The sequence below is a fragment of the Arachis ipaensis genome, chromosome B6, assembly GCF_059453495.1.
Source record: "Arachis ipaensis isolate K30076 ecotype BB chromosome B6, ASM5945349v1, whole genome shotgun sequence".
Lineage (NCBI taxonomy): Eukaryota > Viridiplantae > Streptophyta > Magnoliopsida > Fabales > Fabaceae > Arachis > Arachis ipaensis.
This window is the reverse complement of record NC_142441.1, coordinates 14,179,491-14,192,287: the sequence shown is the minus strand read 5'-3', so window position 1 is coordinate 14,192,287 and position 12,797 is coordinate 14,179,491. Positions and strand designations below refer to the sequence as shown.

The 12,797-nt window shown below is 33.8% G+C and overlaps 2 protein-coding genes across 2 annotated transcripts; both read right to left on the bottom strand.

Annotated features, from left to right (window-relative positions):
- Window positions 1–8,861: 8,861 nt before the first annotated feature.
- Window positions 8,862–9,467, bottom strand: LOC148554674 (uncharacterized). Its single transcript, XM_088489931.1, has 2 exons — window positions 9,243–9,467; window positions 8,862–9,146 (listed from the first exon to the last, which is right to left on the bottom strand). Exons 1-2 carry the CDS (start codon window positions 9,465–9,467, stop codon window positions 8,862–8,864), a joined length of 510 nt encoding a protein of 169 aa, XP_088346057.1.
- Window positions 9,468–9,818: 351 nt separating this feature from the next.
- On the bottom strand, window positions 9,819–11,093 carry LOC148554673 (uncharacterized). The gene is made up of 2 exons (XM_088490431.1): window positions 10,668–11,093; window positions 9,819–10,139 (listed from the first exon to the last, which is right to left on the bottom strand). The coding sequence occupies exons 1-2, from the start codon at window positions 11,091–11,093 to the stop codon at window positions 9,819–9,821; spliced, it is 747 nt and encodes a 248-aa protein (XP_088346557.1).
- Between the last annotated feature and the right edge of the window lie 1,704 nt (window positions 11,094–12,797).

Sequence of the window (12,797 nt, the reverse complement as noted above, 5' to 3'; positions counted from 1 at the left end):
ATCATTGGAAGTAGTTCAAATCAACCTGATTCGAATTACATGTTATTGTGTAATTCAAATCAGCTGAATTTGAATTATGTTGCTTTGTGTGTCAGTGAGTAATTCGAATTTATTTGATTCGAATTATATGCACTCTAAGTTCGAAGCAGGTAGGTTCGAACTACATGTAAACGTGGTTTGGTTGATTGATGAATCAGATTTTGCTTTGGCTGATTTGTGTAAAATTGTTCTCCCCTTGACTTATTTATGTTTTTTGCCCTTATTTTTAGGAATTTGTTTTTACTGAATATTAGGATTTTTTTTAAAGGAGTATTTTAAAAAGAGAAAGTCTAAGGACCAACACTTTTATTAAAATTTGGCCAGCACTTAATCATAAAAAAAGGTGAGTAATTTCACACCTCCCACCATTAAAAACACTAGTGATAGCTAATTGATGGCTACAAATCACAAAACCTGCTGGCCCCTAGCACTCTTCTTTTAAAAATTTTATTTAGAAAATAAATGATAATGGATTTACTACATTTGAAATAATTCTTTAATAAATTTTACTTTAATATGTATGCTAGAGTAAACTTTAAGAATTAAATTTGGGTGAACTTTATTTTGTAGTTTAGTATTATACTTCTTTTTACTTATTTTTAGGAATTAAATTTACTATTAATAAACTTTAAAACTTTAGGAATTAAATTTGGTATTAAACTTTATAAATGTCATTTTAATGTAGATGTTATTGTTAATATTATTATAATGTAAATTTATTATATAAAAAATTTTATTTTTTAAATATCATTAATTAATTTATTTTTATTTTAACAAATGCCTCGCCTCCTACTTCCTAGGCGAGTTAGCCATACCCTTGTACCATCGGACGCCATTCTCTCTTACTTAAGGAGGTTGACTTTGGCGACACAGTGCAGCTCAAAGATTTTGTATTTGACAACACTCTGATTTCTGTATTTGTGGAGCGTTGGCGTCCGGAGACCCACACTTTCCACCTGCCTTAGGGTGAGTGACCATCAACTTGCAAGATGTGACGTACCACCTTAGGTTATGCACCAATGGAGAGGCAGTGGGTGATTGCTTGAGGGAGTTTCAGACATGGTACCAACACTCCACGTGGGATTGGGTAGAGGAGCTTCTCGATGCTAGGTCTCCTCATACTCAGCAGGAGGAGCAAAAGGAGTCGTTTTCGATCAAATTGACATGATTTAGGGAGAGAGTGCAGCATATTCTAGTTGAGACAAATCCGGCCATTTTTCGTTAGTACACGAGATGTTACATCCTCTATTGATAGGGGTTACCTGATGATAGATAAGCCGAACAATCAGGTAGACATTGGGTGCCTTCTCTTGTTGGCTGACTTTGATCAGTGTCGCAGTTTATCTTGGGAATCCACTATGCTTGCATGGACATATCACTCGTTATGCTCTGCAACACATCGATCCACGACAGACATTGCAAGATGCATGCCGCTACTGATGTCATGGATATACCATCATTTTCCGGCATGTTGCCATCTGACAAGCAGACATTGACCTTTCCGTTGGCCATGAGGTATACATTTATTAGCTTCTCGTGTCTTCTTTCTTAATAGTTAATATTATTTTCGCATAGAGTCATATATAACTTGTTATTGTTGCACATGGCGGTAGGTTGATAAGTATGGCCCAACAGAGTAGAGACCACTTTGAGGGAAGACTCCTTCGCTAGCGTCTTTGATTGGATTAGTTGACGCTCGATGAGGTTAGAAAGTTTTCTTTTATTTCATAGTAAATGAATAAAGTTATTTGTATAATGTTGTTTCATGATTAAAATTTTTTTGAACATTTTATAGTTCCGATGGACGTCATATGATGACTCAGATTTGAAGACCATGACACCAGACTGGCTGAAAGATGACAGGGAGATCCAGACAAAGATGGCATTGGTTCCCATGATTTGCTTCAATTATATTGAGGAATTCTAACACTTGCAGGTTCTTATATAGCTTATTTGAATTTGTCGTACTCTATCTCATTTACAATTAAACGATTTGATTATGGTCGTATCATATTTACACGGTATGATTATAAAGTGTTCATAACACACAGCGGAAGTAATAAAGTAATCTTATTGATCTATTTTGTACTTAAAATTTTATCGAAATAACATAGGTTAGATGCCAATATTTGAGTACGCTAGTGAATAAGACTTTCTCCTTCGATTGTATGAAGACATTATGTATTTACACCGAGACTGATCCTTGTTGTCAACTCCTTAACCAATGGATTTAATTGAGAAACCTCTTGTAACTCCTTATACCAGAAATTCTTCACCAAGAATTAGACTATTTTGTGTATGTGGAGGTAAAGGAACAATTGTTGTGTTTTCTTTACCATATACATATGTATAATATGAGATTGATAGCTGAATTGAAACACTTAGTATCTTATCCATATTTAAAATTCATCATAGAATAAATAATTAATTATTTAATATTCTCAATTATCATATTATTATATTATTATATTCATAGTGCTAGCAAAGAATATAATAATATTTTATTTAAATTAATATAATTATTTATTTGATTAAATTAAAATATTAATTAAATAATTCTTTATCAAGGATTAGAACACTCATTACTGTGTGACCTCATAGGTTCAATACTAAGTGGGTAGTAAATAAGTCATATTAAATTTATTAATCAAGGTTGGCATCTAGCAACACTTCTTAACGACCCGATAGTGTGAACTAATAATATTTTGGGTTAAGCACAATTTTATTCCCTAAGGTATGGGCAAAAAATTTTATTCATCCCCAACATTTTTTTGCATACAAAATTGTTCCTAAAGTTCATCTTGGTTTTAAAATCGCCCTTTTGGAAAAAAATACCCTTCTTCTCCAATTTATCTCAATCCCTCATCTTTCTCTTTCACTACAATGAAAGGAGAACAGAGAGGCAGAGATGCTGGCGGCAACGACACGGGTGGGAATACACGCTGGAAGCAGCGACCTGGGCTGGAAGAGACGCATGCGAAGCGTAGGAGGGCAGAGACGTAGACAGCAGCGACGTGGGCGAGAAAAGATGCATACGATAGTGATGCGAGCGGGCAAAGACGCAGGCGGCAACAACTCGGGCATGCACAGATGCAGGCGGCAGTGATGCGGATAGGCACAAATGCTCGCGGTGGTCTAAGTCATCCTCTTCTCATTGCAGTGGTCGCCCCCCATTCGTGCTCCCTCAAGCTCTATTCTTCAGTCTCTTGTCGCATAATTTTCTTAGTATCTGGCGATGATTTTTTATGTTCTTTGTTGCTGATTTTTCTTCTTCAGTCTCTGTTAGTTTTTCATTCTTGTTGTCGCTGATTCTCTTCGTTCATCTCTCTCTCTTTCTAGTTTGGTCTCTAAGAAATTGTAAAATTTGTGTGAGAAACCGGTGTTGCTGATTCTTGAATTCTTGGAGTATATGTGGAAATTGGTGTTGCTGCGTATGAGAACTTGGTAATCCTTCTTCAATAATGGTGGATCTGAGAGAGTGGAAGTCAGTATGTGTAAATTGGAGAAGGATAATTTTGTCCAAAAATTAGAGAAAAGACGATTTTAAAATCAAGATGAACCTTATAGATGATTTTGTAAGTAAAAAAAGGTTGGGGACGAATAAAATTTTTGGCATAAATCTTAGGGACCAAAATCATACTTAACCCTAATATTTTTACTAAGAACCCAAGAAGAACAAAAAAATATAATTCTTTCTATCTTTTCAACTCTTGGCTAACTTTTAGAGTACAGTTTGATTGTCAAATTCTAACTTAGCTTGTTACCATTATTATAATGAATTATGAATGACCTAAGAAACTCATTCTTTATTCATTCAAACTCCGTGACCAAGGCATTGTTTAATTCATTCATTATAATCGTAGAGCTCAAACTCATCATCAAAGTTGATGGATTTTATATTGACTAATCATTAATTCTACAAGTATTTAAATCATACCCAATATCTATTCAATTGGCACAGTAGAGTATTAGGTGTTCGAAATCAAAGTATAATAAATATATTGTCAATTACTATGATAGTCACAAGTCAAAGAAAAATTCTAATATTATGAATCGCTAATGTCCTAATATTTTCGGCATAAACTTTAGGGACTAATATTGTACTTAACCCTAATATTTTTACTAAAAACCCAAGAAGAACAAAAAAATATAATTTCTTCCGTCTTTTCAGCTCTTGGCTAACTTTTAGAGTACGATATGATTGTCAAATTCTAACTTAGCTTGTTACCATTATTATAATGAATTATGAATGACCTAAGAAACTCATTTCTTTATTCATTCAAACTCCTGTAATTCATTCATTATAATCGTAGAACTTGAACTCATAATCAAAGTTGATGGATTTTATATTGACTAATTATTAATTCTACAAGTATTTAAATCCTACCTAATAATTCAATTAGCACAGTAGGATATTAGGTATCTGAAATCAAAGTATAATAAATATATTGTCATTTACTATGATAGTCACAAGTCATAATATATATATAAATTAAAAGTATTCAAAAACGTTTATCTCGTTATTAAGATCTCTATTATAATTATTCGTTTCTAATTTTAATTAAGGATACTATCATAAATTATGAAAGCTTATTCTTATAAAAAGAAATAATAATAATGATAATTTATGATAGTATTTTATTAGACATATATATTTATCTCCAATATACACTGTGTCCTTTTTTTTTACATGTATCAAGATATGTTTAGCATGTAATTTCCTACGTATCACGAGTGCACTTGTCTTACGTGTTTAAATTGTATATTTTATCTTGTTTATAATATAAATGAGATATATTCACAATCAAGTTATTTACACTATAAACGAGATAAGTAATATAACAAAAAAAATAAGTTGTATTCGAATTATCTGTATCTGTAAATAAAATATTTATTTAAAAAAAGGGGTAAAGTACTAAATTGGTCTCCTACGTTTGGGCGTAATCCTGTTTTAGTCCTTAAGGTTTAAAGTGTTCTATTTGAATCTCAAAAAAGTTTCATTTAGCTTTAATGCAGTCCTACCGTAAGGTCAAAGTTAAATAATTAACGAAATATCCTACATGTCAACAATACAAGAACAAAGTTGATAATCTGGAGAACAAGTACAAGCTCCAAAGGTACAAAATTAACTGTGGATGCATCAATACATTTATTTATCATTCTTCTTATAATTTAAATGAAATATTTTCTATATAGATAAAGAGAACGATAAATAAATGTATTAATATATTCACGGTTGATTTTGTGTCTTTGGAGCTTGTACTTATTCTCTAAATTATCGACCTTGTTCTTGTATTGCTGTTATGTAGGACATTCCGTTAATTATTTAACTTTGATCTCACAGTGGGAGTACATTAAAACTAAATGAAACTTTTTTGGATTCAAATAGGACACTTTAAACCATAAAGACCAAAATAGAATTGCGCCCAAATGTAGGGGACCAATTTAGTACTTTACCCTTAAAAAAATTATATAATTCCTTGGTAGTTTCTTAATGTAAATATTATATGTCGATATGAAATTTATTTGGATGAGATTTTACAAAAATATTTTTTTTCAAGTGATCTTTTTTTTAAAAAAAAAATATAAGTAATTTTATGTTTGAATATCTTATATAAAATTTTTTTGTTTGATCATTATGTTTGGATATAATAATATAAAAATATTTTTTATTACATTAAAAATAATTTTTTAAATAAAATTTATATATATATATATATATATATTATAATTTTAAAAAAATATAATTTTTTAATAATTTTATTTTTATTACTAAAATTTTATCAAATATACTAAAAAGAATTAATAATTTAATAACACTCAAACAAGATAATAATTTTTAGCCTTTTAACATTCTTTGGATGTGTATATAATGTGTAAGTTTCAATTATGATTATGTTTTTTACTGTTAGCTTTTATCTTTTGGTCTTTTTTATTAAAAGCTTTTGCCACTATTTTTTGTGTAGCACCAGGATAATATGTGGAATTTTTTCTTAAACGAATGGTAAATAATTATTTTCAAAAATAAATTAAAACTATTAAATGTATCAAAATTAACTTTTTTTGGGAATAAGAAGTGATTCGATTATAGCCAAAATCGTGTGAATTTAATCCGATTATGTTTTTTATGCATTTGTGAAGTATTTATATTAGTTTTTAATAGTAAAATTTATTAAAAATTCTGTGTTTACAAAAAAAAAATTTAATTATTATATATTTGTGTATAATTAATAAATTATACTAACAATTAATTAGATAAATTAAACTAATTTTTGGTAATTTTAGTTTGTTAATCATGAAAATTTAATCATATTCATATTATATGTATATAAAAAATTAATTATTTGTATAAAATATATTAAAATATAAAATATACATTAAAAATATGTGAAACAATATATATATATATATATATATATATATATATAAACAAATATATAATTGTTGATTTTTTACGTACATAATAATTTTCATAAAAGTTTTACTATTTAAAACTAATATAGATACAACACAAATGTCTATAAAAAAAATTATAATCAATTTGTGGTCGATATGATTTTTTTACAATCTCAAAATAAAAGTCTATTTTAGTATTTAATGTTGTTTAATTTTGCCTTTAGAAATAATTTTTTTTGATTTATTAAGAAAAATACTTTATTATAGATGTTAGGATTTCTAATTTGTGCAAAAGTCACAGCACGATATTGAGTTTTTTTTTTTTTAAATGCTAAAAACTAACATCTGTTGTAATATAGATGCCTACTATTAATAAAGTATGGCTTGTTTTATTAAATCGACGGCTCAGCTTTTTAATATTGAAAGAATCACTTTCTCAAGACAAATTTAATTAATGAAGATTGAAAAATTAGACTTTGTATGTATATAAATGGAAAAATTACTATTTGTATCCATGAACTTTGTGAACGCTAACAAAAGTATCCATGGAAGAAGAAAAGTGACTTTGTACCCACGAAAGGCTAGATCCGTCTGTCGATAGTATCCAAACGTCATTAAAATGTTAGCTCCGTTAAGTTAAAAGCCAACATGGCACGTTAACTGCTTACCTGGCTTTGAATCAGCAGTCTAACGTGTCCAAGTATAAATATACCGTTATAATATAACTCATTTCCCTAATTTATCCTCAACTGTTTTCCCAATTTCAATTTCAAAACCCTAGAATGTCTAGGAGAAACAGATGTAACCAATTTTCTTCGAATGGAAGCATCAGCGAAGAAGGGACTTCGTCTTCTAAGAGGGGTGAAGAGAAGATTTTGTCTGGGAGATGCTTTTGTGGACAGGGTGTGGTGTTGCTACAATCTGGAACCTTAACAAATCCTGGGAGATGGTTCGTAAGGTTTCCTCTATGGAAGGTAAGTCTTTTTGTTTTTGTGCTTCTGATCAGATTAACTTATTGTGAATGATTCCTTATTCCTCCCTTTCACACTACAGACGATGGATTGCAAGTATTTTGTATGGGTGGATGAGATTGACGGAGGATGGGAAGGACTGGCAAGAGCCCTTGTTAGAAAAAATCAAGATAGCTCCTGTGGTAACCATGAGGTCAATGTCACTGGGCAAAGAAGAGAGATTCAAGAGAATAGTGTGAAGATCTTGTTAAAGATAGGGAAGCTCCAGGGTAAAATTAGAACTATTAGGTCATGGATTATAACTATTTTTTGAGTTTACTGATTTGTGTAGGGCTGAATCTACTCCAATTAATCAATATGTAACTGTGCTTATGGTGTATGTTGTCCTGGGGAATTTTTGTACAGCTTTTTGGTTACAATGATGATGAAGTTAGAAGCTGGTTGGTCTCGATGATGATGAACTTCGAAACTCTGTTACTATCTTCACTTGTTGTGGAAAAAGTCAAGTTGTGTTATGACATTAATATCCATGATTGTTAATGTATTTGATATCTGTTAGATTGGAGTTAACTCAATTTTGACAAAAAAAAGAAATATAAATGTCGTGATTTGTCTTAATCTAGCCAGAAACATGGTATTGTAAAATAAATAGCGAAGTTGTAACCTGAAAATGGAACTAAATATTCATTCCATAAGCTATAATAAACCTTGAAGTAATTTACTCATATGCAGTTATCAACAAAAGCCTCAAAACGAAGGTATGAGTTTGATGTAGCAGTAGCAAATCAAATGTACTTAATAGAACTAATACAAACCATGAACATGAAAGCATCAAGTTGTGATGTTTAAGCACTAGGCATAAGTTACAAAAAAACCATAATATCAGAGTTCATAGAGCTCTCATTACAGTAAGTACTTCATCAAAAAACAAATTCACACTAGAAAGTCCTATTTATTGGGTGTGGAGTTGCTGCTGCCACTAGAAATCCTGTTGTTGTTGCCACTTGAAGATGCTCCTGTTGGTGGACGGAACCCAGGTACTGGCCATCTGCCTGGTGTTTGAATTGTGGATGGTGGAGTTGGCATGAATCGCATAAATCGTGTAGTGGTCCCTCAACTTGCACCATGCATTGTTTGTCTGGTAACTCTTGGAGGCGATTGGTTAGTTGGTGATGTAGGCCTAACAACAGAAGGTTGTGGTGTGGTAGGCGTTATGGGAGTAGGTTGTGGTGGGGCAGGTCTGAAGGGAGAAGGTTGTGACGGAGGTGGCCTCTTAATGTTTCTCCTCCTAATGGTCTCTTGGACATGGTTGGCTTATGATAGGTCTAGGTGGCACATATGCAGTAGAGGAGTTAGAAGGTGGAAGTCTTACTGCCATAGGTTCTTCAGAAGGATTCACACAGTTCAGATCATCAACATTCACCTATAAATGGATAATTGCATTAGCTCAAATTTTTAATGCAAGATAAATTTATCTTCATGCCAATAAGTAGAAGAAGAGAGTGGATATAAATAACTTACACTGGGTGAATATGAAGCTGATGCTTCAGCATCTGCTACCTCCATAGTCTCTTTCCAATACATCTCTTGCTCTCTGGCAGCATCCTCATCAAGATCATCAACACCCATACCTTCAGTTGTTGCTGCTGCACCCTGATGCTGACTACCACTACCTGCTGTAGCTCCTCCATTAGCCATAGCTTCTTTCTTCTTGTCACATCCTCTGCTATTATGACCAGTCTGAGAAAACAGTAGCAATAATTGCAATTTTAATTTCTTTATTAGACAACCAATATGCAGAAGTAAACAAATGAGACATGGAATGTTAGGTTATACCTTCAGACAATATGTACATTTAATGGGGCCATATCTCCTCTTTGCTCTATGGGGATCAGGATTCTCTCTAGAACCATCTCTACGAGCGTCTCTCTTTTTAGTAGGTCTCCCAATAGGCTTCCTATACATAGGAGGCAACAATGGATAGTGGTTTCCCTTCTCCCAGTACTCCTGGCTTGGGACAGGTTGAATTGTCCACTGATATGCTTGGTTGTATACTCCCATAGTAAGCCAGTTGTGAGCAAAGTCCTCAGCCCTTCGATTTTGGTATGCAATGGCAGCACAGGCATACCTACATGGAAATCCAGTAGGCTGCCATAACCTGCATGAACAGGTCCTTCTCCCCAAGTCTACACTCACCTTCACAGGTAGCCTTTGAACCTCATAGACATTCCCATCTTCATCACCGGATAGGAAGGGCCTCCAATAGTTGCTGTCTTTTTTCTCCCTTTCCAAACAGCCTTGTTGCATAGGGGTTATTCTACCATGATATTCGACAAGTGCCTTCTTGTTTCTTGCCAAAATCCTCATTACATAACCTCTCACTTCCTCTAACATGGTAATAATCAGCTTTTCTCACATCTTTTTAATTTTGCCGTTGAAGGTCTCGCAATTGTTATTTGTATAGAAGTCAATCTTAGGGTACTCACTGAAGTGAGATCTTGACCACTGTTGCAAGAGAATTTTGTTAAGATACTCCCAAGCGTGCTGGTTTATTCTCTTGACCCTCCCCATTGCAAGTTCAAACTCTTGTGGTGTAGTAGCCTTTGAGCATGCCCACATTGCAGCCTTCATTTCTAAGTTTGGCCATTGTTTTCTAAAGTTCTGATAGATATGCATGGCACAGAATCTGTGATGTGCACCTGGCATGATGTCCTTTACTACTGGAATTAGCCCCTGACCATACAATGGATGAATGACTAAAACAATTGAATATAAATAAATAAACTCCTTCACAAGGTGAGGTTTAGACTAAAATTTGGTACTAAACTAAATGCAATCAATTGAAACAACTAAACTAAATTCAGATCAATTAACATAGACTTATAACTGCGTTTAGCAAATAATAAGAATTGCATAACTTGACAAACATTTAATCAATTACTAAATTAACACAGTTTCGATTAAGAACCAAGTTTCCTGAAATCAGACCAATTAAAATATATACAAATCACACAAAGACTATTAAATGCCTTCAATTCAACCAACTTAACTGAAATAAGATCAATTAAAAAAATATACAAATCAGACAAAGACTACTAAATGCCATCAGTTGAATATACTAAACTGAAATCAGATCAATTAAAATATATACAAACCAGCCTTAGACTACTGAGTTTAGCGAATTACAACAACCAATTAACCTGACTAAGCTTTATTCAATTAGTCAGTTAAAACAGTTTCGAATAAATACAATATATTTACCTTTTGCATGTCCGACATCAGGTTAAAGCCATTTGCTGCATGGTCACCGACATCATCCTGTAGGAGCTCTAAGAACCATTTCCAACTGTCCTTGTTCTCTGACTCAACAATTGCATATGCTATTGGGAAGATATGATTATTTGCATTGGCTCCAATAGCAATAAGTAACTGGCCTCCATAGTATCTTCTTAGAAATGTGCCATCTAGTCCTATAAAAGGTCGACATCCCTCAACGAATCCTCTCTTGCATGCATTCAGACAAACATAAATTCTCTTAAATAAGAAACTCTCCAACCCAGGCATAGGAGATGTATGTATCCTTACTGTAGTACCAGGATTTGTTTTCAGTATCTCATTGGAGTAGTCACGAAGCCTAAGATATTGTGCAGCCTCGGAACCCTCAATCCTTTCTCTTGCTGTTGCCATTGACTATAAATTTTTCTTTCGTTTACAAGCACATCAAACTCAGTTCTGAAGTAGTTCTCAGCATCCTTTACTGTCACATCAGGTTGATTCCTTATTCTCTCTTCTAACTCATCAACTACCCATTTTTCATTGGCAGATTTACAATGCAAGTTCCGTGGGCAAGTATGCTCATTGACAAATATTTTGACTTGATAACTCACCGGACATGACCTCTTGGCACAGTAAATTTGCCACGGGCAGTTTTCATCATAGCAAATAGCATTGCATCTTGTTGAATCAATCCTTGGGAAAAAAAATACTTCTTCCAAGGTTAATATTGAACTTTCTTATAGCTTTCTTGAACTGTTGCAGAGTCTCGAACTCCATTTCAAGCTCCAGTCTCACCTCCTTAACAGGTGCATCGGCATTGCCCTGTGAAAATGACCTTCCCTGGTCATCCTCATCACTTTCAATGCTGTGGAGGCCCTCTGACTCATAGCAATGAACACCAGGTTCATCATCTGAATATTCTCTCCCATCCACTGGAATAAATATTGATGGAGGTTGATTCTAATCTGCATTAGGGATAAATGTTTGTCCAGTTGGAAGGGGTCTCTTAGTAGATCTCCTTATCTATTTTCTCCTACTACCTCTAGTACCCTCCTCTGTGTTGTTATTCTGTATTTCTGGAGCATTTACTGTGGTAGATGGATTGGTAGAAGGGGTGTTGGGTGGGGGGGGGGTTGGATGTGGTTCGGGCATGGCTTGGGAGGAAGGTTGATTCTATGGTAAAGGAACATATTGGGTGAGCAATTCGTCTTGTGGATCATGAGAGGTAGAGGATGGCTCTGTGTATGTTGGTGACTTTGGCTGGGCATTGTTGTCAAGCAGAATAGATGGTGCTGGAACTGTGTTTGGTGTAGCAAATTCTTCAGATACAGGAACTGTGTTTGGTGTAGCTGGAACTGATGGATTTGGGCTAGCATCTGGTTGGGCCTTTTCTGTACCATGGGTCTCCTCTGTAATTTGGGCTTCAGTATGTACCCCTTCCAGGTGAAGAATTCTTCTAGGACCTATTGCCTTCTTTGGAGTTGGAGTCATCTTGACACAAACTTTCCTCCTCCTCCTTGATGGAGTTACATTAACCTGACCAGGTGCTTCTACACCAGCTTCTTCATTCGTATCTATAACATCTGCTTGGCTAATGGGGTGCTCTGTGTATAATTCAATCTTATGCCATTATCCACAGCAGCTTCGTACATCTTAACAACTTCCATGTCAAGTCGCAGAAGCCTCAAACCACCCTCAATTTTCATTCCAGGCTGTCGCCAGTAGAAATCAGAGATGATTGGATACCCAATGTTTTTCAGTGGGTCACTAATGAAGAAGCCATTCAGAGTATCCACGTTAACTCTCTCCACCTCAGTAATTTCACCTTCTGCGTAACACAACTTGCCATCCGATCCCCTTTCAAGTCTACCTCTATGGTGTATTATTAATGTGATATGCGTCGTGGTAGCCATTTCTGTCAATAAAAAAAGAATGAACAGTCCATATCAATACACCTACTATTTCAACAAGGACATTCAATTAACGTATAACCAAAGTTTAATCACAATAATCATCAAAAAGTTCAGAAAACAGTTGCACTTTATTTGAGACAAGCAATAAGAGAAGCTAAATTGCATTCATCAACCCAATACATCCCTTAATCCTTTCCATTAT

Excerpts from the sequence above, each read along its gene's own strand:
- LOC148554674 (XM_088489931.1), bottom strand. The coding sequence starts at position 9,467 with ATGGGAGTATACAACCAAGCATATCAGTGGACAATTCAACCTGTCCCA. Across the intron at positions 9,147-9,242 it reads AATGTACATATTGTCTGAAG|ACTGGTCATAATAGCAGAGG; the intron begins GTATAACCTAAC and ends CTGTTTTCTCAG.
- LOC148554673 (XM_088490431.1), bottom strand. The coding sequence starts at position 11,093 with ATGGCAACAGCAAGAGAAAGGATTGAGGGTTCCGAGGCTGCACAATAT. Across the intron at positions 10,140-10,667 it reads TGATGTCGGACATGCAAAAG|GGGCTAATTCCAGTAGTAAA; the intron begins GTAAATATATTG and ends TTGTATGGTCAG.